The sequence below is a fragment of the Podarcis vaucheri genome (genome assembly GCF_965113315.1).
Source record: "Podarcis vaucheri genome assembly, chromosome: 7".
Taxonomy (NCBI): Eukaryota; Metazoa; Chordata; class Lepidosauria; order Squamata; family Lacertidae; genus Podarcis; species Podarcis vaucheri.
This window is the reverse complement of record NC_138765.1, coordinates 97,706,282-97,731,151: the sequence shown is the minus strand read 5'-3', so window position 1 is coordinate 97,731,151 and position 24,870 is coordinate 97,706,282. Positions and strand designations below refer to the sequence as shown.

Sequence of the window (24,870 nt, the reverse complement as noted above, 5' to 3'; positions counted from 1 at the left end):
TAATTGTAGTCCCCAAACAGCTGGAGGGCCATGTTTGACTCCCATCATCCTTAGCTCATAGGACCAGTGGTCAGGGATGATGGTAATTGTAGTCCCCAAACTGCTGGAGGGCCATTTTTGACTCCCATCATCCCTAGCTCATAGGACCAGTGGTCAGGGAAGATGGGAATTGTAGTCCCCAAACTGCTGGAGGGCCATGTTTGACTCCCATCATCCCTAGCTCCCAGGAGCAGCGGTCAGGGATGATGGGAATTGTAGTCCCCAAACCGCTGGAGGGACACGTTTGACTCCCATCATCCCTAGCTCATAGTACCAGTGGTCAGGGATGATGGTAATTGTAGTCCCCAAACTGCTGGAGGGCCACGTTTGACTCGAATCATTCCTAGCTCCCAGGAGCAGTGGTCAGGGAAGATGGGAATTGTAGTCCCCAAACAGCCAGAAGGCCACGTTTGACTCCCATCATTCATCCCTAGCTCCCAGGACCAGTGGTCAGGGAAGATGGGAATTGTAGTCCCCAAACAGCTAGAGGGCCACGTTTGACTCCCATCATCCCTAGCTCCCAGGAGCAGTGGTCAGGGATGATGGGAATTGTAGTCCCCAACCAGCCGGAAGGCCACGTTTGACTCCCATCATCTCTAGCTCCTAGGAGCAGTGGTCAGGGATGGTGGGAATTGTAGTCCCCAAACAGCCGGAAGGCCACGTTTGACTCCCATCATCCCTAGCTCTCAGGAGCAGTGGTCAGGGATGGTGGGAATTGTAGTCCCCAAACAGCCGGAAGGCCACGTTTGATTCCCATCATCCCTTCCTCGTAGAACCAGTGGTCAGAGATGATGGGAAATATAGTCCCCAAACAGCCGGAAGTCCACGTTTGACTCCCATCATCCCTAGCTCCCAGGAGCAGTGGTCAGGGAAGATGGGAATTGTAGTCCACAAACTGCTGGAGGGCCATGTTTGACTCCCATCATCCCTAGCTCATAGGACCAGTGGTCAGGGAAGATGGGAGTTGTAGTCCTCAAACTGCTGGAGGGCCATGTTTGACTCCCATCATCCCTAGCTCATAGGACCAGTGGTCAGGGATGATGGTAATTGTAGTCCCCAAACCGCTGGAGGGCCATGTTTGACTCCCATCATCCCTAGCTCATAGGACCAGTGGTCAGTGATGATGGTAATTGTAGTCCCCAAATTGCTGGAGGGCCATGTTTGACTCCCATCATCCCTAGCTCATAGGACCAGTGGTCAGGGATGATGGTAATTGTAGTCCCCAAACCGCTGGAGGACCACGTTTGACTCCCATCATCCCTAGCTCATAGGACCAGTGGTCAGGGATGATGGTAATTGTAGTCCCCAAACTGCTGGAGGGCCACGTTTGACTCGAATCATTCCTAGCTCCCAGGAGCAGTGGTCAGGGATGATGGGAATTGTAGTCCCCGAACAGCTAGAGGGCCACATTTGACTCCCATCACTCATAAGCTCCCAGGAGCAGTGGTCAGGGAAGATGGGAATTGTAGTCCCCAAACAGCGAGAGTGCCACGTTTGACTCCCATGATCCCTAGCTCCCAGGACCAGTGGTCAGGGAAGATGGGAATTGTAGTCCCCAAACAGCTAGAGGGCCACGTTTGACTCCCATCATCCCTAGCTCCCAGGACCAGTGGTCAGGGAAGATGGGAATTGTAGTCCCCAAAGAGCTAGAGGGCCACATTTGACTCCCATCATCCCTAGCTTGTAGGACCAGTGGTCAGGGAAGATGGGAATTGTTGTCCCCGAACAGCTAGAGGGCCACGTTTGACTCCCATCATTCATTCCAAGCTCCCAGGAGCAGTGGTTAAGGAAGATGGGAATTGTAGTCCCCAAACAGCTTGAGGGCTACGTTTGACTCCCATCATCCCTAGCTCCCAGGAGCGGTAGTCAGGGAAGATGGGAATTGTAGTCTCCAAACTGCTGGAGGGCCACGTTTGACTCCCATCATCTCTAGCTCCCAGGACCACTGGTCAGGGAAGGTGGGAATTGTAGTCCCCAAACAGCTAGAGGGCCACGTTTGACTCCCATCATCCCTAGCTCCCAGGACCAGTGGTCAGGGAAGGTGGGAATTGTAGTCCCCAAACAGCTAGAGGGCCACGTTTGACTCCCATCATCCCTAGCTCCCAGGACCAGTGGTCAGGGAAGGTGGGAATTGTAGTCCCCAAACAGCTAGAGGGCCACGTTTGACTCCCATCATCCTTAGCTCCCAGGCCCACTGGTCAGGGAAGATGGGAATTGTAGTTCCCAAACAACAGGAAGGCCACGTTTGACTCCCATCATCCCTAGCTCACAGGAGCAGTGGTCAGGGAAGATGGGAATTGTAGTCCCCAAACAGCTATAGGGCCACGTTTGACTCCCATCATTCATCCCTAGCTCCCAGGAGCAGTGGTCAGGGAAGATGGGAATTGTAGTCCCCAAACATCTAGAGGGCCACGTTTGACCCCCATCATCCCTAGCTCCCAGGAGCAGTGGTCAGGGAAGATGGGAATTGTAGTCCTCAAACAGCTAGAGGGCCACGTTTGACTCCCATCATCCCTAGCTCACAGGAGCAGTGGTCAGGGAAGATGGGAATTGTAGTCCCCAAACAGCCGGAATCCCACGTTTGACTCCCATAATCCCTCACTCCCAGGAGCAGTGGTCAGGGAAGATGGGAATTGTAGTCCCCAAACAGCCGGAATCCCACGTTTGACTCCCATTATCCCTAGCTCCCAGGAGCAGTGGTCAGGGAAGATGGGAATTGTAGTCCCAAAACAGCTAGAGGGCCACGTTTGACTCCCATCATCTCTAGCTCCGAGGAGCAGTGGTCAGGGAAGATGGGAATTGTAGTCCCCAAACAGCTAGAGGGCCACCTTTGACTCCCATCATCCCTAGCTCCCAGGACCAGTGGTCAGGGAAGGTGGGAATTGTAGTCCCCAAACAGCTAGAGGGCCACGTTTGACTCCCATCATCCCTAGCTCCCAGGACCAGTGGTCAGGGAAGGTGGGAATTGTAGTCCCCAAACAGCTAGAGGGCCACGTTTGACTCCCATCATCCTTAGCTCCCAGGCCCACTGGTCAGGGAAGATGGGAATTGTAGTTCCCAAACAACAGGAAGGCCACGTTTGACTCCCATCATCCCTAGCTCACAGGAGCAGTGGTCAGGGAAGATGGGAATTGTAGTCCCCAAACAGCTATAGGGCCACGTTTGACTCCCATCATTCATCCCTAGCTCCCAGGAGCAGTGGTCAGGGAAGATGGGAATTGTAGTCCCCAAACATCTAGAGGGCCACGTTTGACCCCCATCATCCCTAGCTCCCAGGAGCAGTGGTCAGGGAAGATGGGAATTGTAGTCCTCAAACAGCTAGAGGGCCACGTTTGACTCCCATCATCCCTAGCTCACAGGAGCAGTGGTCAGGGAAGATGGGAATTGTAGTCCCCAAACAGCCGGAATCCCACGTTTGACTCCCATAATCCCTCACTCCCAGGAGCAGTGGTCAGGGAAGATGGGAATTGTAGTCCCCAAACAGCCGGAATCCCACGTTTGACTCCCATTATCCCTAGCTCCCAGGAGCAGTGGTCAGGGAAGATGGGAATTGTAGTCCCAAAACAGCTAGAGGGCCACGTTTGACTCCCATCATCTCTAGCTCCGAGGAGCAGTGGTCAGGGAAGATGGGAATTGTAGTCCCCAAACAGCTAGAGGGCCACGTTTGACTCCCATCATCCCTAGCTCGTAGGACCAGTGGTCAGGGAAGATGGGAATTGTAATCCCCAAACAGCTAGAGGGCCATGTTTGACTTGCATAATTCCTAGCTCCCAGGAGCAGTGGTCAGGGATGATTGGAATTGTAGTCCCCAAACAGCCGGAAGGCCACATTTGACTCCCATCATCCATAGCTTGTAGGACCAGTGGTTAGGGATAATGGGAAATGTAGTCCCCAAACAGCCGGAAGGCCACGTTTGACTCCCATCATCCCTAGCTCCCAGGAGCAGTGGTCAGGGAAGATGGGCAATGTAATCCCCAAACAGCAGGAAGGCCACGTTTGACTCCCATCATCGCCTGCTCCCAGGACAGGGATGATGGGAATTGTAGTCCCAAAACATCCCCAAGTCTGGCCATCGTTGGTATCGGTTGATATATTGATTCAATCAAACAATCATGGCATGGAATGGTTGAAGCTCTGGACCCCCCTCTTCCATTTCCTGCGCCCCCCTACCCCTGCCTCTTAACCCCCGCCTTTCCTATTCCAGCAGATCTGTTGAGCTGAACGGATTTGCTGCACTCAGGGATCCATACCTGGGGGGCCCGGGGCCCACCCCCTACCAATACCTCCCGCACCTTCAGAGCTGCCCGGCGCACTCGGCCCTGCTGCCCCCCCCCCCGGAGCCTTGACCCCCAGGCTCCCGCTCTCCTCATCAGCCAGCTGGTCTCGGCCGAGGACATGGGGCCCCTCGGCACCCCCATGCTCATCGAAGACGGGTGAGTGGCGCACCCCCTTTCTGCCCGCTGTTGGCCCCCTCAGAGCAGCACAGTGGGGAGCCTTGTCACACGGGGGGGGGCGCACGGAAATGCTGTTTACCTTCCCTCCGGAGCGGGACCTATTGATCCACTTGCACTTTTGATGTGCTTTCAATCTGCTAGGTTGGCGGGAGCAGGGACTGAGTGACGGGCGCTTGCCCCTTGACGGGGATTCGAACCGACCACCCTAGGCTCAGTGATTTAACCCACAGCACCACCCGCGTCCTTTAAAAAATGCAAAGCAGACCCGTGAAAAAGAAACCCACGGAGGGGTGGTATTAAACGGTGCGAATGCAACGTCGGCCGGTGGGCCCATAACCGACACTCGCTTTGGGCCCCTAACCGCTCTCCCTCCCGCAGGTACAAAGTGACCCAGTCGGAGCTCTTTGCGCTGCTCTGCCGCCTGGCCGATGAGCTCCTTTTCCGCCAGATCGCCTGGGTCAAGAAGTTGCCCTTCTTTGGCGAGCTGTCCATCAAGGACTACACCTGTCTCCTGGGCTCCACCTGGCAGGAGCTGGCCCTCCTCTCCTCGCTGACCGTCTACGGCAACCAGATTTTCGGAGACCTGGCTGACGTCACCGCCAAGTACTCCCCGTCCGAAGAGGAGCTCCACAGGTGAGGCTGATGGGGGGGGGGGAGACAGTCGCGGAACTGAGAAATGGCACAGAAACATTACCTTTACAGAACGTTACGTTACGGAAGCACCTCTTACATCTCACTTCTTAGAAGCTAAACGTAAGGCAGTGGATTTCAGATGGTTGATCATTTATAAACCTCAAACTCCTGAGATAAATGCAGATATTTTGAGAAATAAACGTATTTTATTTTTATATTTGGTTCCTTAATTCCGTCAGGTCTCAATTCTTATATCGACTTTTGTTCCTTCTTGTAATAATTTCTTACAACTCTATTTAATATTATTCTCGTTATTCTTTACAAATCTTAGCAATCCCCCCTTTGTTTGAACTAGATGGTCTGTCCCTTTAAAAATTCTTTTGCCTTACAGTATAAAAACCTGTGATTGGAAACTCCCTGTACCAGTCTTTAACATCAGCAGTCAGGAGCTTTTCAGCCCTGTTTTTTGAGTTTCTTTGAAACTTAAACAGCTTATCTGGACTCTCCTTGGCTTCAGCGAAAGCGACTCCAGCTGCGCTCCAAAGGCTTCAGGGATAGCTGCCCAAAATTCTGAAGTATTATAATCCTGCATGATTTCTGTTTCTTTTCTTCACCTTTAACTGCCCTGAACCATTTTGCTTGTTTTTCTTTTATCTTCTATTTCTGTCATTTCTATATATGAGGACTATTTGATTCCTGCAGTTGACCTTTCGCCAACATTTGCTGTTTGTGCTGTCCTCAGCATCCTGCTGGGCACCACGCAGAAATCAAAGAGGGGCACATTCTGACTCCCAGGCTTGCAATCTAATAAACTATGGTATGTAAGAGAAAGGGAATGCAGAGGGGAGAAAGGAAGATCATGAAAAAACAGCAGGACAGACAGAGAGAGAAAATGCACTTTCAATAAGTAGCTGTTTGGCTCAAAGGTGGAGAAATATCCCAGGCTTATGGAGCAGCAGGTTCAAAAAATGAACTGCTGAAAAATGGCACACGAGAGCTGGAACATTGGAAGTTAGCGTCCTTCAGTCTTGAGACAATGGAGTTCACCTCTGGGGGTGAAGTCCACCTGCTGCTATAGCAGCACTGGAGTGACTTCCCTGGGGCACAAGCCTGGGCAGTGTGGACGGAGGTCCTGGGCTGCCCAGGCGACAAGACCCTGCTCTGGGCCTCGCTCAAGCTTCAGCTCAACCATGTGCAACTGAAGAAAGACAGTCAGTTAAGGTTACCCTAAAACCCCCAAACTGTTTTTTTTTTTTAAATAATTTTTATTGAGTTTCTTTTATGCACACAAAAAGAATAAACAAAGCATTCAACAAAAAATTGCAACGCTTAAGTGCTATGAAAGAAAAAAAAAAGAAAAAAGAAAAACAAGAAGTCAGACAAGAGAAAAAAGATAGAAAAACTACAACATAAAAACATAAAGCTGTCGACTTCCTTCCCTACTGATTTCGGGTTGTTACTTTCAGTAGTAATCTTTTTACCGCTAGTATTTGTTTATGATTTGCACATTGAGAGTTTTACAACAGACCTGCTGTATTTGGTAAGTTTTTAAAATTACCTTCAAAATAAACCATAAATTTACTCCAATCTTCTTTTAGCTTTGTATTTTTGTGATTTTTGATTTTTTGTGTCAATCTTGCTAATTCAATAAAATCATGTAGTTTTAATTGCCAGTCCCTCACCGTTGGAGGACTTGTGCTTTTCCAATTTTGAGCAATTAGCATTCTGGCCGCTGCTGTTGAGTATTGGAATAGAATTTTATCTTTTTCTTGAATATCTTTCCCGACCATCCCTAATAGGAAGGCCTCTGGGTTCTTGGGAAATGTGTATTTAAGTATTTTTTTTAACTCATTATATATCTGGTCCCAAAATTTTTTAATTTCCTCACATGTCCACCACATGTGTATGAAGTTACCCTCTTTGGTCCTACATTTCCAACAAGCCTTGTCTGCGGTCTTATACATTCTATTCAATTTTTCTGGTGTAAGGTACCATCTAAATATCATTTTTTCTAGGTTTTCCCTGATTGCAGCGCTTGCCGTAAATTTTAATCCCTCACTCCATAATTTTGTCCATTTTTCGTATTCTATGTCATGTCCCACATCTTTTGCCCATTTGATCATGACTTGTTTGATTTTTTCATCTTTAGTTTCCCATTCCAGTAGTATGTTGTACATCTTGGATAGTATCTTCGATTTGCTTTCGACTACTTCAATCTGAAATTTGGACTTCTTTTCATTCATTCCCAATTTTTTATCTTCTGACCATATCGCATTAACTTGGTGATACTGTATCCAACCCGTCAACCTCTCCCTTAGTTCTTCATATGGTCTTAATTTCCAGCTATCTTGGCTTCTCACTAGTAGGTCTTCATATGTCAATTTTTGTACTTCCATGTTTGTCTTTTTGATTGACAACAGATCTGTTGGGGACAGCCACCAAGGTGTTCTTCTCTCCAGCAGTTTCTTATTTTTTCCCCAAACTTCATACAAAGGTCCTCTTATAATATGGCTCGAAAACCCTCTGTGTGCTTTTTCTTTATTTAACCAGAGGTAGGCATGCCAACTAAATCTATTATCGGCTCCTTCCAGATCCAATAAGTCCGCATCTTCTAAAGTTATCCAATCTTTGACCCAGCAAAGACAAGCCGCCTCGTAATATAATTTTAGGTCAGGTATTGCCAATCCTCCTCTCTCCTTACGATCTGTTAGCAATTTGAATCTAATCCTTGGCCTTTTTCCCTGCCATATGAATCTTGAAAGTGTCTTCTGCCAATCCTTAAATATTTTAGACCCTCTAATAACAGGTATATTTTGAAATAAGAACAGCATCCTAGGGAGTATGTTCATTTTTATTGCTTCCATCCTGCCCAGCCACGAGAGGTTCACCCTGTTCCAAGCATCCAAATCCTTTTTCACTTTATTCCATGTTGGTGTGTAATTATCTTCGATTAAATTTATATTTTTGGGTGTAAGCCAAATCCCTAAATATTTTATTTTCTTAGCCACCTTGATTCCAAATTGTCTCTCTAATCTTTCCGTCGCTTCATTTCCCATGTTCTTTGTTAACATTTTAGTTTTGGTTTTATTCAACTTGAAGCCCGATAGTCTACCGTACTCCTCCATAATCTCCAATACTTCGCCCATGCTTTCCTGCGGCTCCTCTAAAGATAGCATCAAATCATCAGCGTAAGCTTTTAATTTGAACTCTTTAGATCCTATTTTGATCCCTTTTATCTCTGTTTTGGACCTGATTTTGTTCGCCAGAACTTCCAAGGCCAAAATAAATAAGAGCGGGGAGAGGGGGCATCCTTGTCTTGTTCCTTTCTCTATTTTGAATTTATTCGTGATGTTGTTGTTTATTATCAATTTAGCATGCTGGTTAGAATATATTGCCTGTATTCCTTTTAAGAATTCACCTTCAATCCCTGCCTTTTCCATCGATTTTAGTAAAAACCGCCAGGAAACGTTATCGAACGCTTTTTCTGCGTCTATGAAAATCAGGGACGCCGGAATATTATTATTAATCTCCAGATATTCAATTAGGTTAATGACATACCTCACATTGTCTTTCATGAATCTGTTTGGGAGGAAACCCGCTTGGTCTTTATGAATTATCCTTATTAAGCATTTCTTCAATCTGTTCGCCATAATGTCCGCGTATATTTTGTAGTCGTTATTTAGTAGCGATATTGGCCTGTAATTTTTCATGTTCGATTTGTCCGTATCTGGTTTAGGAATTAGTGTTATAAAGGCTTCTCTCCACGTCTCAGGAATTTTCCCTCCTCTTAAGATGTTGTTCATGGTGTCGCAGAGTACTTGTGCTAAATGGCTTCCCAATACTTTATAATATTTGGCCGATAACCCATCCGGGCCTGGTGCCTTCCCTAATTTCAATTTTTTTATCGCATTTTCAATCTCCTCCATGTTTATAGGTCTATTTAATTGGGTTCTTTCTTCTTCTGTGACCGTTTTTCCTATACAGTTCTCTAAATATTTTTCTATTTGGATTGGGTCTTCTTCTCCTTTTTTATATAATTCCTCATAAAATTTAAGGAAGTTTTTTTGTATTTTTTTTGGGTCGGTTATTAATTCTTCTTCTACCATTATTTTATTTATCACATTCTGCTTCTGTCTTTTCCTCAGTTGCCAGGCTAGGAATTTTCCTGTTTTGTTCGCTGATTCGAAGTATCTCTGCTTCATCATCTTGATTTTCCATTCTATTTCTTGGTTCGTTAGTATTGAGTATTGTCTTTGTAATATTTTTATTGATTGTAAACTTTGTTCGTCTTTCGGATGTTCTATTAATTTCTTTTCATACTCCCTCAGCTGTTTAAGTATTTCATCTGTTTTTTGCTGCCTTGTTTTTTTCTTGTGGTTGTTTTGCTGGATAAAAAAACCTCTTAAGACCGCCTTGCTGGCGTCCCAAACTGTTTCTATGTTTATTCCTGTGTTAAGATTCAAGTCCCAATATTCTTTTAATGTGGTTTTGGCTTTTTCGATCACCTCGTCATTATCCAGCAGGAAGTCATTCAATCTCCATCTAAAACCCCCAAACTGTTTATGAATTCCCCCTCCCCAGCCAGGCCTCAAAGCCTCGCCTCAAGCACTTTTCAAATAAGGCTAAAAGCGTTAGCTAAGCATATTCCTCTTGCTGTAACAAAAAGACTGAAGCGAAGGTGCAGAACAGAGTCCTTTGCTTCTCACAGCCTTTTTCTTTCTAAGGCCAGTGGCCTTGTTAAAACCAGACGGCAGCTTTCTTACAGGAGAATGAAACATAGCTGAAGACTCTGAAACCCCCCTTTGGTTTCTCACCCCCTTTTCCTGGGAAGAGTCCAAAAAGAGTCCCAAGACAGGAACTTTCTGTTCATGCTCAGGAGACATGGGGCAGAACTTTTCGTGAGGAGGAGAAAGGGGAGGGAACTGGAAGGGGAACATATGCTCTGTGCAAATGGCTGTGAACTCGTGCTTGTTTTGTGACTCTATCACACTTGCTCCTTCTACCAGTTCATGGATGGTAGTGATACGGAAGGAAAGGGGGGGGGTACCTTCCCTCTCCCTTTGCCTGCCACCAAAGGGTCCGAAGCGATGATCTCCCCATGGCACCCTCAGGGGGAGGAGAGAGGAGACTCAGGTGACTCCAGGAGGGGCTTTTGCCAAGGAGAGAGGAGAAGAAAGCAGGGGGGGAGGGAGGGAGGGAGGGAGGGGCTTCTGCTCTGGAGGACCTTGCCCTCTCCCCCTCCCCCTCCCCGTCCTCTCTAGGACTCCAGCTCTGCTCCTCTTAACCCTTGCCAGCCCGGCCCTCCCTCTCCCCGCTGCCCCTCGGAGCCCGACTCCGCGCCAGGGAGACGGGGCTTCCCCAGGAGTCAAGCAGCCTCCTCGAGAGGAAGAGGAAGCCCAGATCCCCCCCCCCGAGGGAGACACGTCTTCCCTCCAGCCCCCCCATCTTCCCGGGGGCAGCCCCACTGAATTGGGGGGCCAAGCTGGGGTCCGGAGACAGGCGCCTCCTTCCCTTGGACTTGGAGGCTCTGGAGTCAGACTTGGGGGGGGGCCCTTTCCCTCCGCCCCCCCCCACACCCAGGGGGTCCCCTCAGCCCTCCTTCTTGGGGGTCTCCCCTCCGCTCCCTCCTCTCAATCCGCCCCCCACACCCAGGGGGTCCCCTCAGCCCTCCTTCTTGGGGGTCTCCCTCCGCCCCCCACACCCAGGGGGTCCCCTCAGCCCTCCTTCTTGGGGGTCTCCCTCCGCCCCCCACACCCAGGGGGTCCCCTCAGCCCTCCTTCTTGGGGGTCTCCCTCCGCCCCCCACACCCAGGGGGTCCCCTCAGCCCTCCTTCTTGGGGGTCTCCCTCCGCCCCCCACACCCAAGGGGTCCCCTCAGCCCTCCTTCTTGGGGTTCTCCCTTCCCTCCCCCCTTTCCCTCCGCCCCCCCCACACCCAGGGGGTCCCCTCAGCCCTCCTTCTTGGGGTTCTCCCTTCCCTCCCCCCTTTCCCTCCGCCCCCCCACACCCAGGGGGTCCCCTCACCCCTCCTTCTTGGGGGTCTCCCTCCGCCCCCCACACCCAGGGGGTCCCCTCAGCCCTCCTTCTTGGGGGTCTCCCTCCGCCCCCCACACCCAGGGGGTCCCCTCAGCCCTCCTTCTTGGGGGTCTCCCTCCGCCCCCCACACCCAGGGGGTCCCCTCAGCCCTCCTTCTTGGGGGTCTCCCTCCGCCCCCCACACCCAGGGGGTCCCCTCAGCCCTCCTTCTTGGGGGTCTCCCTCCGCCCCCCACACCCAGGGGGTCCCCTCAGCCCTCCTTCTTGGGGGTCTCCCTTCCCTCCCCTCTCTCAGTCCGCCCACCACACCCAGGGGGTCCACTCAGCCCTCCTTCTTGGGGGTCTCCCTCCGCCCCCCACACCCAGGGGGTCCCCTCAGCCCTCCTTTTTGGGGGTCTCCCTCCGCCCCCCCCACACCCAGGGGGTCCCCTCAGCCCTCCTTCTTGGGGTTCTCCCTTCCCTCCCCCCTTTCCCTCCGCCCCCCCCACACCCAGGGGGTCCCCTCAGCCCTCCTTCTTGGGGGTCCCCCTCCGCTCCCTCCTCTCAATCCGCCCCCCCCACACCCAGGGGGTCCCCTCACCCCTCCTTCTTGGGGGTCTCCCTCCGCCCCCCACACCCAGGGGGTCCCCTCAGCCCTCCTTCTTGGGGGTCTCCCTCCGCCCCCCACACCCAGGGGGTCCCCTCAGCCCTCCTTCTTGGGGGTCTCCCTCCGCCCCCCACACCCAGGGGGTCCCCTCAGCCCTCCTTCTTGGGGGTCTCCCTCCGCCCCCCACACCCAGGGGGTCCCCTCAGCCCTCCTTCTTGGGGGTCTCCCTCCGCCCCCCACACCCAGGGGTCCCCTCAGCCCTCCTTCTTGGGGGTCTCCCTTCCCTCCCCTCTCTCAGTCCGCCCACCACACCCAGGGGGTCCACTCAGCCCTCCTTCTTGGGGGTCTCCCTCCGCCCCCCACACCCAGGGGGTCCCCTCAGCCCTCCTTTTTGGGGGTCTCCCTCCGCCCCCCACACCCAGGGGGTCCCCTCAGCCCTCCTTCTTGGGGTTCTCCCTCCGCTCCCCCCTCTCAGTCCGCCCCCACACTCAGGGGGTCCCCTCAGCCCTCCTTCTTGGGGGTCTCCCTCCACTCCCCTCTCTCAGTCCACCCCCCACACCCAGGGGGTCCCCTCAGCCCTCCTTCTTGGGGGTCTCCCTTCCCTCCCCTCTCTCAGTCCGCCCACCACACCCAGAGGGTCCCTTCAGCCCTCCTTCTTGGGGGTCTCCCTCCGCTGCCCCCTCTCAGTCCGCCCCCCACACCCAGGAGGTCTCCTCAGCCCTCCTTCTTGGGGGTCTCCCTCCGCTCCCCCTTCTCAGTCCGCCCCCCACACCCAGGGGGTCCCTTCAGCCCTCCTTCTTGGGGGTCTCCCTCCGCCCCCCACACCCAGGGGGTCCCCTCAGCCCTCCTTCTTGGGGGTCTCCCTCCGCTCCCCCTTCTCAGTCCGCCCCCCACACCCAGGGGGTCCCCTCAGCCCTCCTTCTTGGGGGTCTCCCTTCCCTCCCCTCTCTCAGTCCGACCCCCACACCCAGGGGGTCCCCTCAGCCCTCCTTTTTGGGGGTCTCCCTCCGCCCCCCACACCCAGGGGGTCCCCTCAGCCCTCCTTCTTGGGGGTCTCCCTCCGCCCCCCACACCCAGGGGGTCCCCTCAGCCCTCCTTCTTGGGGGTCTCCCTTCCCTCTCCTCTCTCAGTCCACCCCCCACACCCAGGGGGTCCCCTCAGCCCTCCTTCTTGGGGGTCTCCCTCCGCTCCCCCTTCTCAGTCCGCCCCCCACACCCAGGGGGTCCCCTCAGCCCTCCTTCTTGGGGGTCTCCCTCCGCTCCCCCTTCTCAGTCCGCCCCCCACACCCAGGGGTCCCCTCAGCCCTCCTTCTTGGGGGTCTCCCTCCGCCCCCCACACCCAGGGGGTCCCCTCAGCCCTCCTTCTTGGGGGTCTCCCTTCCCTCCCCTCTCTCAGTCCGCCCACCACACCCAGGGGGTCCCCTCAGCCCTCCTTCTTGGGGGTCTCCCTCCGCCCCCCACACCCAGAGGGTCCCCTCAGCCCTCCTTCCTGGGGGTCTCCCTTCGCCCCCCACACCCAGGGGGTCCCCTCAGCCCTCCTTCCTGGGGGTCTCCCTTCGCCCCCCTTAGTCCACCCCCCACACCCAGGGGGTCCCCTCAGCCCTCCTTCTTGGGGGTCTCCCTCCGCCCCCCACACCCAGGGGGTCCCCTCAGCCCTCCTTCCTGGGGGTCTCCCTTCACCCCCCACACCCAGGGGGTCCCCTCAGCCCTCCTTCCTGGGGGTCTCCCTTTGCCCCCCTTAGTCCACCCCCCACACCCAGGGGGTCCCCTCAGCCCTCCTTCTTGGGGGTCTCCCTCCGCCCCCCACACCCAGGGGGTCCCCTCAGCCCTCCTTCCTGGGGGTCTCCCTTCACCCCCCCTCAGTCCGCCCACCACACCCAGAGGGTCCCTTCAGCCCTCCTTCTTGGGGGTCTCCCTTCACCCCCCTCTCAGTCCGCCCCCCACACCCAGGGGGTCCCCTCAGCCCTCCTTCTTGGGGGTCTCCCTCCGCTCCCCCCTCTCAGTCCGCCCCCCACACCCAGGGGGTCCCCTCAGCCATCCTTCTTGGGGGTCTCCCTCCGCTCCCCCCCCACACCCAGGGGGTCCCCTCAGCCCTCCTTCTGGGGGGTCTCCCTCCGCTCCCCCTTCTCAGTCCGCCCCCCACACCCAGGGGGTCCCTTCAGCCCTCCTTCTTGGGGGTCTCCCTCCGCCCCCCCGTCAGTCCGCCCCCCACACCCAGGGGGTCCCCTCAGCCCTCCTTCCTGGGGGTCTCCCTTCGCCCCCCTTAGTCCACCCCCCACACCCAGGGGGTCCCCTCAGCCCTCCTTCTTGGGGGTCTCCCTCCGCCCCCCACACCCAGGGGGTCCCCTCAGCCCTCCTTCCTGGGGGTCTCCCTTCACCCCCCCCCTCAGTCCACCCACCACACCCAGAGGGTCCCTTCAGCCCTCCTTCTTGGGGGTCTCCCTTCACCCCCCTCTCAGTCCGCCCCCCACACCCAGGGGGTCCCCTCAGCCCTCCTTCTTGGGGGTCTCCCTCCGCTCCCCCCTCTCAGTCCGCCCCCCACACCCAGGGGGTCCCCTCAGCCATCCTTCTTGGGGGTCTCCCTACGCTCCTCCCTCTCTGTCCGCCCTGTTTTGAAATTCCCCTCCTCCAGGTCAAGCCCACCCCCAGAAACATCACACCTTCATCACAGAAAGGAGGGGGGGTGGTAACCTGAGTGTCCTGTCACCTGGCAGGTTCCTCCTTTCCCCCTGCCCATGAGTCACTTCCAGGTGACAGAGGGGAGTTTCCAGTTTCCTGCCCCCAGAGGGAAGAGCTGATCATTGTCCTTTGTTCCAGTCCATGCTGAATCCACTCCCATATGCAAGTTCTTTGTGATCCTGATGGTCTTCTGTCTGGGATCATCAGGGTTGACATAGCAACTGGGCAGGGCTCCTGTGGATGTGCTGGGATGGTGAAGGGATTATGGCTGACCAGAGACAAGCCACCCCCCTTTGATAGTCCTTGTCATATGGAGTAAAATAAAAAATAGAACAGTGCAAATCCGATGTATGGTTGATTTTTCTATGAATTTATAACAGAAGCGTAGCGTATGTCGTGTGTGAGTGTGAGTGTGTGAAGTTTGTACAAACTGAATGATTGGCGGGGTGTTCCTGCTACATACAAACAACTACAGTTCCATACATGCTTCTCTGGTATATAGGTACAGTGCTTTTTTCCTAAAAATGGTTCAGGGTTACTCTCATTTTGACTCAAGAAAATCACCACTTTATAGTTCCAATTGGGAAAAATAAATACAGTAAATGGACAAAAGAAATCATCTCAAGAACTCAGGAGTCCTATTGTTGTGGATTAACTTTATTTAGTTATGCTTATTCTGGATCTACTTCAGATTGGTTTCCAACCTCAACATTTCCACTTTTCAGAGGTACAAAGCTGCTTGGTTTTTTTGGTTTGACCCAGAAGGGTGGAGTTGGGAACCCCAAAGGTCATCCACTCCAACCCCCTGCGATGTAGGTTGGGGGGTCCGGCAGTGGAGAGACCAGGCTCATCATTCCCCCCCCCCAGACACTGGTTCACCTCCCCCCGCTTTGTCCCCCCGGCAGACCCCTCTGGGGCCCTGTGGGGCGGTCAGGCCTCGGCCACCCCCCCCCCCGCCCTGGCTGAGTCGGGATGCCAGCGAGGCGGAATCCTCCTGCGAGATCAACGCTTACGCAGTCCCACTTTGTCGCCTGGGCGGAGGGGCTGGCGGGCGGAGGGGGCTGCCCCCGCGCCCTGGAGAGGGGCAAGTGCCTCATCGCCAGCATCCAGGCCCCCGAGGCCGAGTTCGGGGTCAGCAGCGTCCTGCACACGGAGGAGGCCCCGCCTTGGAAGCAGCAGGATGGGGTCAGCAGCGTCCCCACCACCGCAGGTCCCACCGGGCGAGCGGAAGGGGAGCAGCCGAGCGGCCGAGCGGTGAGAGCCCTGCGCCCGCAGCCGGGGAGAGAGGGACCGAGGGCCAGTCGGTGCTTCGCAGGGTCAGCGCGGGGGAAGGGGAGGGAGGCCGCCTGGAGCCCCTGGGAGGAGAAGGCGGGGCAGAAAAGCCGTTATCGGGAGTGCCCAAAGTCATTGGTGACACCCTCCTGGGGGTCAGGGGGTGGGGGGCACCGTGGGGCAAGCGGAAAGCAGAAATCCCTGGATCAAATGCATCTGCTGGGTTGAACTACTTGGAGTAGTTTGAAGTGGATTTTGAGTCATTTGGCAAGTAATTGTTGCTCTTTCAAATCTTGCTTTCATCTTACTGGGTCGTGCAAACAGTTGTTCCAAACCATGGCGCCTCTTTTAGGGCACTGGCTGAAAGGGAGAGCGTTTATGGGGGTCCCCCCCAAATCTGAGAACAACTGGACGTGATTTGTTTACAGGAAACTCACATAACTAGAGCCCATAGGAGACTACTTATGAATAAAAAATTGGGACAAGAATTCATCTCATCGGACAAAGTGAAAAAAAGAGGAGTTGTGATCTATGTAAAAGAGAAATGGGCTCCAAAAATGATTTTTAAAGATGAAGAAGGAAGATATTTAGCGGTGGAGATACAAGTACAAGGAGAAAAATTCTTGATAATCGGGATTTACGCACCAAACGAAGGTAAAGCAGAATTCTTTAAAAAACTCCATGAAACCCTGATGGACTATTTGGATTATAATATGATAATCATGGGAGACATGAATGGTGTAGTTTCTACAAACATGGACAAGACACAAAGACTGATACTCACTAAAGAAGGGAGACTCCCTAAGACTTTTTTTGAAATGACTGAGAACATGGACTTAATAGACATTTGGAGAACAAGGAACCCTCTTGAAAGAGAGGGAACCTTCTTCTCCCATGCAAAGATGACCTGGACCAGAATCGACCAAATTTGGATCACTAGTGGAATGGCTCCGAAGATTAAGAAGGTAGAAATCTGCCCAAAAACCTGCTCCGACCATAACGCCGTGAAGATGGAAATGAAACTTACAACAACTGGTCAGTTCAGATGGAGAATGAATGACACCCTGTTTCGAGATAGAGATTTCCACTTGAAGGCCCAAAAAACTTTAAAGGACTACTTTGAAATTAACCTAAGGGGCGATGTGGAAAGAAGAGTGATCTGGGACGCAAGTAAAGCTGTGATGAGAGGGTTTTTGATTCAACAAAATTCAATAAAGAAGAGAAAGCAGAAGGAGAAAAGAGAAAAAATTCTGGAAAAGATAAAAGAAGGAGAGAAAAAATTAAGATCAAAACCAAAGTCCCAGGAGATTTTGAGGGAGATTAAACTGTACCAAACACAATATATGGAATTGATGAACCAAGAGATAGAGTGGAAAATAAAGCAAATGAGACAAAAGTCATTTGAGTCGGCAGACAAATGTGGTAAACTTTTGGCATGGCAACTCAAGAAAAGACAGAAATTAAATACAGTTACAAGTTTAGAAGTGGATGGAAGGACTATATCTAAACCAAATGAAATAAGAAACTGCTTTGTGAGTTATTTTAAAAAACTCTATTCTCAAGGATTACAAAATGAAGAAGACATAGATAAATTCCTTAACAAACATGGATTACAAAAAATCTCTCCTCAAAGCAAGGCGGATCTAAACCAGAGAATATCAGAACAAGAGATAGAGGGTGCCATCCAGGACATGCAACTGGGCAAATCTCCAGGGCCAGATGGACTGACTTCCAGATACTACAAATCGTTAAAGGAATGGTTGATTCAACCGTTAAAGGATGTCTGTAATGAAATCTTAGAGGGAAAAAAGGCACCTGAATCGTGGAAAGAAGCATATATTTCACTCATACCAAAGACAGAGACTGAAAAGACTCAATTGAAGAACTACCGCCCAATTTCGTTACTCAATGTGGATTACAAAATTTTTGCAGACATTTTAGCAAAAAGATTCAAAAGAGTACTGATGGAAAAGATTCACAGAGACCAAGCAGGCTTTCTCCCAAAGAGACACCTCTCAGATAATGTTAGGAATATAATAGACATATTGGAAAAGTTAGAGGTGAACATAAATACTAAAGCAGTTTTGATATTTGTGGATGCGGAGAAAGCCTTTGACAATATCTCTTGGAGTTTTATGAAAAAGAATCTTCATGGGATGGGGGTAGGCCAAGGATTTGAGAATGGTATGGGTGCGATATACTCTGAACAAAGAGCTAAGTTGATTGTAAATAATGTAATAACGGAGGAACTTAAGATAGAAAAAGGAACACGACAGGGGTGCCCAATTTCCCCATTGCTTTTTATTTCAGTTCTGGAGGTATTGCTGAATATGATTAGAAATGACCAGCAGGTTAAAGGTGTACAGGTCGGAGCAAAACACTACAAGTTAAGGGCTTTTGCAGATGACTTAGTTTTGACTTTACAAGAGCCATACACTAGCACGAAAAAGGTGTTGGAAATAATTCAACAATTTGGCCAGGTAGCTGGATTTAAATTGAATAAACAAAAAACTAAAGTCTTAGGGAAAAACCTGACAGATATAGAGAAGAATAAATTTCAAGAAGAGACGGGTTTGACGGTGGTTAAGAAGGTGAAATACCTAGGGGTTAATCTAACATCTAAAAATTTGAATTTGTACAAGGACAATTATGAAAAATGTTGGACAGAAATTAAAAAAGATCTAGAAATTTGGTCAAATTTGAGACTATCAATGTTAGGCCGAATTGCAGTAATTAAGATGAATGTATTGCCTAGAATGTTATTTTTGTTTCAAACTTTGCAGATTATTGACAAGATGGATTGTTTCAAGAGGTGGCAGAAAGATATTGCGAAATTTGTCTGGCAGGGCAAAAAGCCCAGAATAAAATATAAAATATTAATAGATGCAAAAGAAAGAGGGGGATTTGCCCTGCCGGACTTAAAATTGTATTATGAGGCAGCAGCATTCTGCTGGCTGAAAGAGTGGATGCTCCTCGAGAATACAGATATCTTGGATCTAGAAGGTTTCAATAATGCATTTGGCTGGCATGCATATTTATGGTATGATAAAATCAAAGTGCACAGTGCCTTTAAAAATCACATTGTAAGGAAAGCGTTGTTTAATGTCTGGATGAGATATAAAGATCTGTTGGAAAATAAAACCCCTAGATGGTTGTCACCCTTAGAGGCTAAGGCCCACAAGAAAGTTAATATGGAGGTCGGATGGCCAAAGTATTGTGAGATTTTAGAACAGGATGGAGAGAAACTGAAATTAAAGAGCCATGAAAAACTAAAACCCAAAGTACAAGATTGGCTCCACTATTATCAAATAACGGAGGTCTTTAGACAAGACAGGAAAATTGGCTTCCAGGTGGAAAAATCAAAACTTGAGATAGAATTGTTAGAACCCAATACTAAGAATTTGTCAAGAATGTATAACTTGCTGTTGAAATGGAATACACAAGATGAAACAGTTAAATCAGCTATGATTAAGTGGGCACAGGACATTGGTCATAATATTATGTCTGCTGACTGGGAAAGGTTGTGGAACACCGGGATTAAATTTACGGCATGTAGTGCCTTAAAAGAAAATGTTATGAAAATGGTTTATAGGTGGTACATGACCCCAGTCAAGCTAGCAAAAATTTACCATTTGCCTGACAATAAATGTTGGAAATGTAAGGAAACTGAAGGTACTTTTTACCATCTTTGGTGGACGTGCCCGAAGATTAAGGTCTTCTGGGAGATGATATATAATGAAATGAAAAAGGTATTTAAATATACCTTTCCTAAGAAACCAGAGGCCTTTCTCTTGGGCATTGTCGGCCAATTGGTGCTAAAAAAGGATAGAACTTTCTTTATGTATGCAACAACAGCAGCAAGAATACTGATCGCAAAGTATTGGAAGACACAAGATCTACCCACCGTGGAAGAATGGCAGATGAAAGTGATTGACTACATGACACTGGCGGAGATGACGAGCAGAATTCGGGACCAGGGAAAGGAGACTGCGGAAGAAGACTGGAAGAAGTTTAAGATTTATCTCAAGGACTACTATAAACTTGATGAAGTTTAGAATGTCGAGATTCTACAGAGAGAAAGGGCTGCAGTAATATAAGATTAGATTAAGTAAGGACTATGATGAATTAGGGTCGGAAAAAATATTTATAAGTTGCTATAAAATTTGGACATGAGGATGCAGAAAGGGGGGGTATGGGGAAGTCCGAGAAAAGAAGTTTACGAAAAGATATTATGAAGCTATATTTGTTTGTTTGTTTGTTTTCTTTTTTTGTGTTTGTTTGTTATAAAACTTTTGTAAAATTAATAAAAAAATATTTAAAAAAAAAAAAACAAATGCATCTGCTGGGTTGAACTACTTGGAGTAGTTTGAAGTGGATTTTGAGTCATTTGGCAAGTAATTGTTGCTCTTTCAAATCTTGCTTTCATCTTACTGGGTCGTGCAAACAGTTGTTCCAAACCATGGCGCCTCTTTTAGGGCACTGGCTGAAAGGGAGAGCGTTTATGGGGGTCCCCCCCAAATCTGAGAACCACGGAATTAAATGAATAAATCAAATAGATGGTGGGTTTGTTCAGAGCCGTCTTTCCCATAGGGCGCTGGCCTCTCGGGGGATCGCTCTCCTGCATTGGCATGGGGGAGAGTTGCGCCCCCCACAATGGCTGGCAGTGCGCAGCTACGGCCACCCCAACACTATCGGGCAGACATTTGCAGCCTGGCACCGCATCTGCTAAACACAGCCCTGGGTTTGTTGTTTTTCCCTTCTGGGATTCCTCCCTTGCACGGGGGTTGGTCTAGATGACCGCTGGGGATCTCTCCCGCTCACCTCACCCTCCTCCCTCCTTGCGCAGCGGTGCTGTCGGTCTTCACGCGGACGCCACGCCTGGAGTCCCGCCTCGGGCGCCCGGCGGTCCTGCACTGCGGCTTCTCGGCGCCGGCCTCGGCCTTCTCGGTGGAGTGGCGCCATCAGTTCCGGGGGGCCGGGAAGGTGGTGCTGGCCTTCGACGGAGCCACGCGGGGGGTGCCTGCGGAGCGTGGCCGTCCGCCACAAGGGCACCTACATCTGCACCGTCTACCTGCCCCACCTGCACGCCCAGGTGGTGGGTGAGTGAGCGACCGGGGGGTCTCCCTCGCAGGGAGGGCGGGGGGAAGGAAGGGGAAAGGGGGGTCCCATCTTGCATTCTCACAGTGGCCAAATGCCGGCCAGGCCCTAGGGATCCAGATAGACTGCTCCTGGGCCTGGAGGCGCCAAGAGAACATAGGGAGAGTGCTTAAACCTCGCAGTGGCCAAATTGCCCTGAGATCCCTGCCTGGCAGGGGTTGGGCTAGATGACCCTTGGGGATCCCTTCCACCTGTCTGATTCTACGCTTCTAAGAACCAAGCGATCCAGAGAGACTGCCCCTGGGCTGGGAGGCTCCTTAAGAAGCGCCTGGCCACTTGGTCAAGCCAACAGGGACCCTGTCTTCCTCAGGATTGGAATCCAAGAGCCCCCCTCTCCCCTCCCGGCAGCTGGGAGCCTGCAGCGCTCCTGGTTGTCAGCAGGGGGCGCTCTGCTCACTCCCTCTCGCCCTGCAGAGCCCCCCCCCAGGTGACGCTGCGCCCCACGACGCTCTCCGTGCCCCCCAGTGCCTGGCCCCAGCTGGCCTGCGAGGTCTCCGGCTTCTTCCCTCTGGGTGCCTCGGTCAGCTGGAAGCGGAGGGAGTCCGACGCCCCCCAGGACAGCTTCCTGGACATCGGGGACTCGGGGCACCGCCAGGCTCCTGACGGCACCTTCAGCTTCACCAGCTTCGCCCGCCTGCTGCCCGTCCCGACCGAGGACCACGGGGTCTCCTACGTCTGCCATGTGGGCCACGCCGGGCTGGGCGAGGTGGGGGTCAAGAAGGCGGTCGTGCTCCATGTGGCAGGTGGGGGTCTGCACTTGGGGGTCTGTGGCGGGGTCCCCTGGGGGCTGGGTAGCAAGGCCCAGAAGATCGGCTGCGGGTGTGATTCCTGACTGGCGGAGGTTGGGGGGTCGCCCGTCCTGGGTGATTTAGCTGGGATTCCTCCCTTGAAGGGGGTTGGGCTGGATGACCGCTGGGGTGCCCTCCCAACTAGGATTCTGTGAATTGGCACTGATCAAGTCGGGCATGGGGGGAGGATATGGGGGGTGGGGCGAAGGTGCAGCTTTGGGACCTGCACTGGGTGGCCAAGGCAGGGTGGGGGTCTGACGTCGCCCCCCTTCTCCCTCTCTGACGCCCCCCTTCTGCCTCTGCCCCTTCTCCTCCCCCCCAGGGTCCCTGGGCCCCTCCCTGGAGGACGCCATCGGCTTGTTCCTGGTCGCCATTGTGCTCCTGGGGGTCTTGCGGTCCTTCTTCCGATGGGGTAAGGTTGTTCCCACCCACCCTTCTGTACTGTTATTTTTGTTATCAATATGGTCCTATTTTACCATTTGGTCAATATTTTAGGGGATACTTTAGCTGAGATTCCTGGGGTCCCTTCTGATTCTACAATTCTAGGATTCTATAAATGTGCACAGCATCCTCCTTTTCTGGATCTCCGGGCAGTTTGCGGCATAAAAATGCACGATGAAAACACAACGTACATGATAAAAATGAGAACCAAAACAAATAACCCAGCCTCCAGCAAGTCTAATTATTATAATGAAAAATAGACATATTTTCCTGGGGGAGACAATTCAGAATCTATTGAGACCATGCAAATATTGACAGTAAAAGCAGTTGAGAAATCTCTCCTCCACCACCTGACACCTTTGATTGGCGGAACTGGCACTGGCCAATTGACTCCCCTTTCCCACAGTTGCCAGTACAAGAAGCTCAGCTGGGAGAGGCTCTTCATTTCCGGGTTGTGGGTTCAAGATTCCTGCCTTGCGGGGGGTTGGACTAGATGACCCTCGGGGTCCCTCCCGGCTCCAAGGCTCTTTGGAACTCTCTGCCTCTTGATACCAACCAGGCGCCTTGGCCAGACTCTCTTGGGTCGCCTGCTAAAAACATCCCTGCCCAGCGGCTCAGAAATGTTGGTCTCCGTTTCAGCTTTCTGCATGCTTTCAAGTATTCCTGTCCATTTCCCTGGGTTTTCTCGGGATTCACCTTTCCCTGCTTCATTATCCTCCTTTTTCCAGCTTCTGAAGAAAAACCCAAATCGGAGAAGCCCAAATCCGAGGTCAGTGCCCAAGATACGCCCAAGACTGCCAAGTTCTCTCGATTCCTCATTTTTCTGTTCTTTTTAAAAAAACATCTCTGTGCCACCCACTGAGAGGCAGTGCGGTGCAGTGGTGAGAGGGCCAGACTAGGCCCTGGCCGAGAGATCTGGGTTTGAATCCCCAGTCCCTGGCCATGATGAAGCTCGCAGGGGGGCTGGGGGGCAGGATCCAGTCTGCCTACTTCGCAGGGTTCTTGTGGAGCAATTCCTGCAATTGCAACCCCCAGCCAGCTAATGTTTCCTCTCTGAATCGGGTCAGTATCTCACGGATTTCTCTTCTTTCTGCAGTAACGGACTCTGGGCTCCCGGCTTGGTTTGTTGCCTGTCTCCGGATCCCGTTGAAAGAGCAAAGTGGATCGTAGGCCCCCGGACTCCTGGGTCCCTCCTCTTTGGCTGCCCAGTCTTGCCCCACTGGTCCCTTGTGGGAAGCCCCCTTCCCCTGCCTTTTTGGGGTCAGGGGTCTGCTTGGCTTCGCATCCTGCAGATTCACAGCTGTGATTTTAAGGAGGGGGCCGGATCTGTGCATAGCAAAAGCCCCCCTTTCTGGCAGTCCCTGCCTCTCCTCACTTCCGTGCTGTGAAATTATTTAAGTGTAGAATTGGGAGGGGGCCCTGAGGGTCATCTGGTCGAACCCCCCGCAGGACAGGAATCGCAACAAAAGCATCTCTGAACTCTGACTCTGCACATGCTCTGGGAGACTCTTGACGGGGGGCCTGTGTTGTCTTTGGGATTGTGGGAGAGAACCTTTTTGGAGGAGGGGAGACTGACTTGAGCAAAATCAGCATATCCCTCCCACCCCAAAATAAATAAATGTGGGTCATTGGGTGTCCCTTTACCTCCCCCTCTGGGGGACCTGAAGTGGTACAGTCCAGACCCAGGTTTATCCCCTCTAGAGACCTGGGTGCAAAAGGAGCCCGTTTCCCCGCAACATCCCTGCAGAGACGGCCAGGCAGAGCAGCTTTCGTTCCCCTCGGCCCTCTCTCTCTCGATACGGACTAGGACCTGCCCCCCCTTCCCTCCCCCCAGAGCCCAGAGCTCCCCCCTCCCCATTCTGTGTAGATTCTGCTGTAGACTGTAAGCCCCGTGGGGCAGAGCCAACCTGGAGAATAAACACGCCTTGAAAAGAACTGCATGCTGTGGGTCTGTTTTTTCCTTCCAGGGCTGCAGGAGAGGTGAGGGTGGCCAAGTTTGATAAACAGTAGCAATAAATGGTTGGAGGAAAAGTCTGGGAAGGGGCAAGAGCCCCTCTCTGCCCCCCTCAAGGCTCCTCTCAGGCTCATCCAGGGTCCAAGGCCTCCTCCATTTTTGGAGGGCCAGGAAGTGAGTGGCCCCTGCAGCTTCGCCTGCTGGAAAGGGGGCGACATGCAAGAGGCCAGCCTGGCAGGGGTGTTGTGGAAGGGGGAGCTCCTTGGACCGCCTCCTGGGCCTCCTCCGCAGCTTCACTTTGTTAACGGGAAAATCCGAGGGCTCCCTTGGACAAAAAAGAAAGACACCAACCAGGATTACTTGGAGCAAAACAGCAGCCTGTAGGCTTGGCCTTGATTGAACTGTTGCAACAGGGTGCTCCCCTCACTTGCAGGAGAGAGGAAGGACCCAGAAAGATGGTCTGCAAGGCCTTATAAAGACTTTTGAAATTGCCACCCTGTAGATCAGGACCTTAAAAAGCAGAGACATCACCTTGCCAACAAAGGTCCGTGTAGTTACAGCCATGGTTTTCCCAGTCGTGATGTATGGAAGTGAGAGCTGGACCATCAAGAAGGCTGATCGCCGAAGAATGGATGCTTTTGAATTCTGATGCTGGAGGAGACTCTTGAGAGTCCCATGGACTGCAAGAAGGTCAAACGCATCCATTCTTAAAGAAATCAGCCCTGAGTGCTCACTGGAAGGACAGATCCTGAAGCTGAGGCTCCAAGACTTTGGCCACCTCATGAGAAGAGAAGACTCCCTGGAAAAGACCCTGATGTTGGGAAAGACGGAGGGCG

At 51.9% G+C, this 24,870-nt stretch overlaps 1 protein-coding gene, 1 long non-coding RNA gene and 1 pseudogene across 3 annotated transcripts in view; 2 read left to right on the top strand and 1 right to left on the bottom strand.

Annotated features, from left to right (window-relative positions):
• Positions 1–24,870, bottom strand: part of LOC309538104 — a 249,702-nt gene that overhangs the window by 20,113 nt on the left and 204,719 nt on the right. The gene's annotated exons all lie outside the window — the stretch shown is intronic.
• LOC309536679 (nuclear receptor subfamily 6 group A member 1-like) lies at positions 4,149–5,263 on the top strand. Its single transcript, XM_082230852.1, has 2 exons — positions 4,149–4,472; positions 4,872–5,263. The coding sequence occupies exons 1-2, from the start codon at positions 4,435–4,437 to the stop codon at positions 5,128–5,130; spliced, it is 297 nt and encodes a 98-aa protein (XP_082086978.1). The 5' UTR covers positions 4,149–4,434; the 3' UTR covers positions 5,131–5,263.
• LOC309537613 (tapasin-like) lies at positions 14,906–23,454 on the top strand (annotated as a pseudogene). The gene is made up of 7 exons: positions 14,906–14,924; positions 15,328–15,632; positions 20,541–20,793; positions 21,268–21,594; positions 21,962–22,051; positions 22,809–22,849; positions 23,177–23,454. The product of its transcript is annotated as a tapasin-like (transcript).

Excerpts from the sequence above, each read along its gene's own strand:
- LOC309536679 (XM_082230852.1), top strand. The coding sequence starts at position 4,435 with ATGGGGCCCCTCGGCACCCCCATGCTCATCGAAGACGG. Across the intron at positions 4,473-4,871 it reads CCCATGCTCATCGAAGACGG|GTACAAAGTGACCCAGTCGG; the intron begins GTGAGTGGCGCA and ends TCCCTCCCGCAG.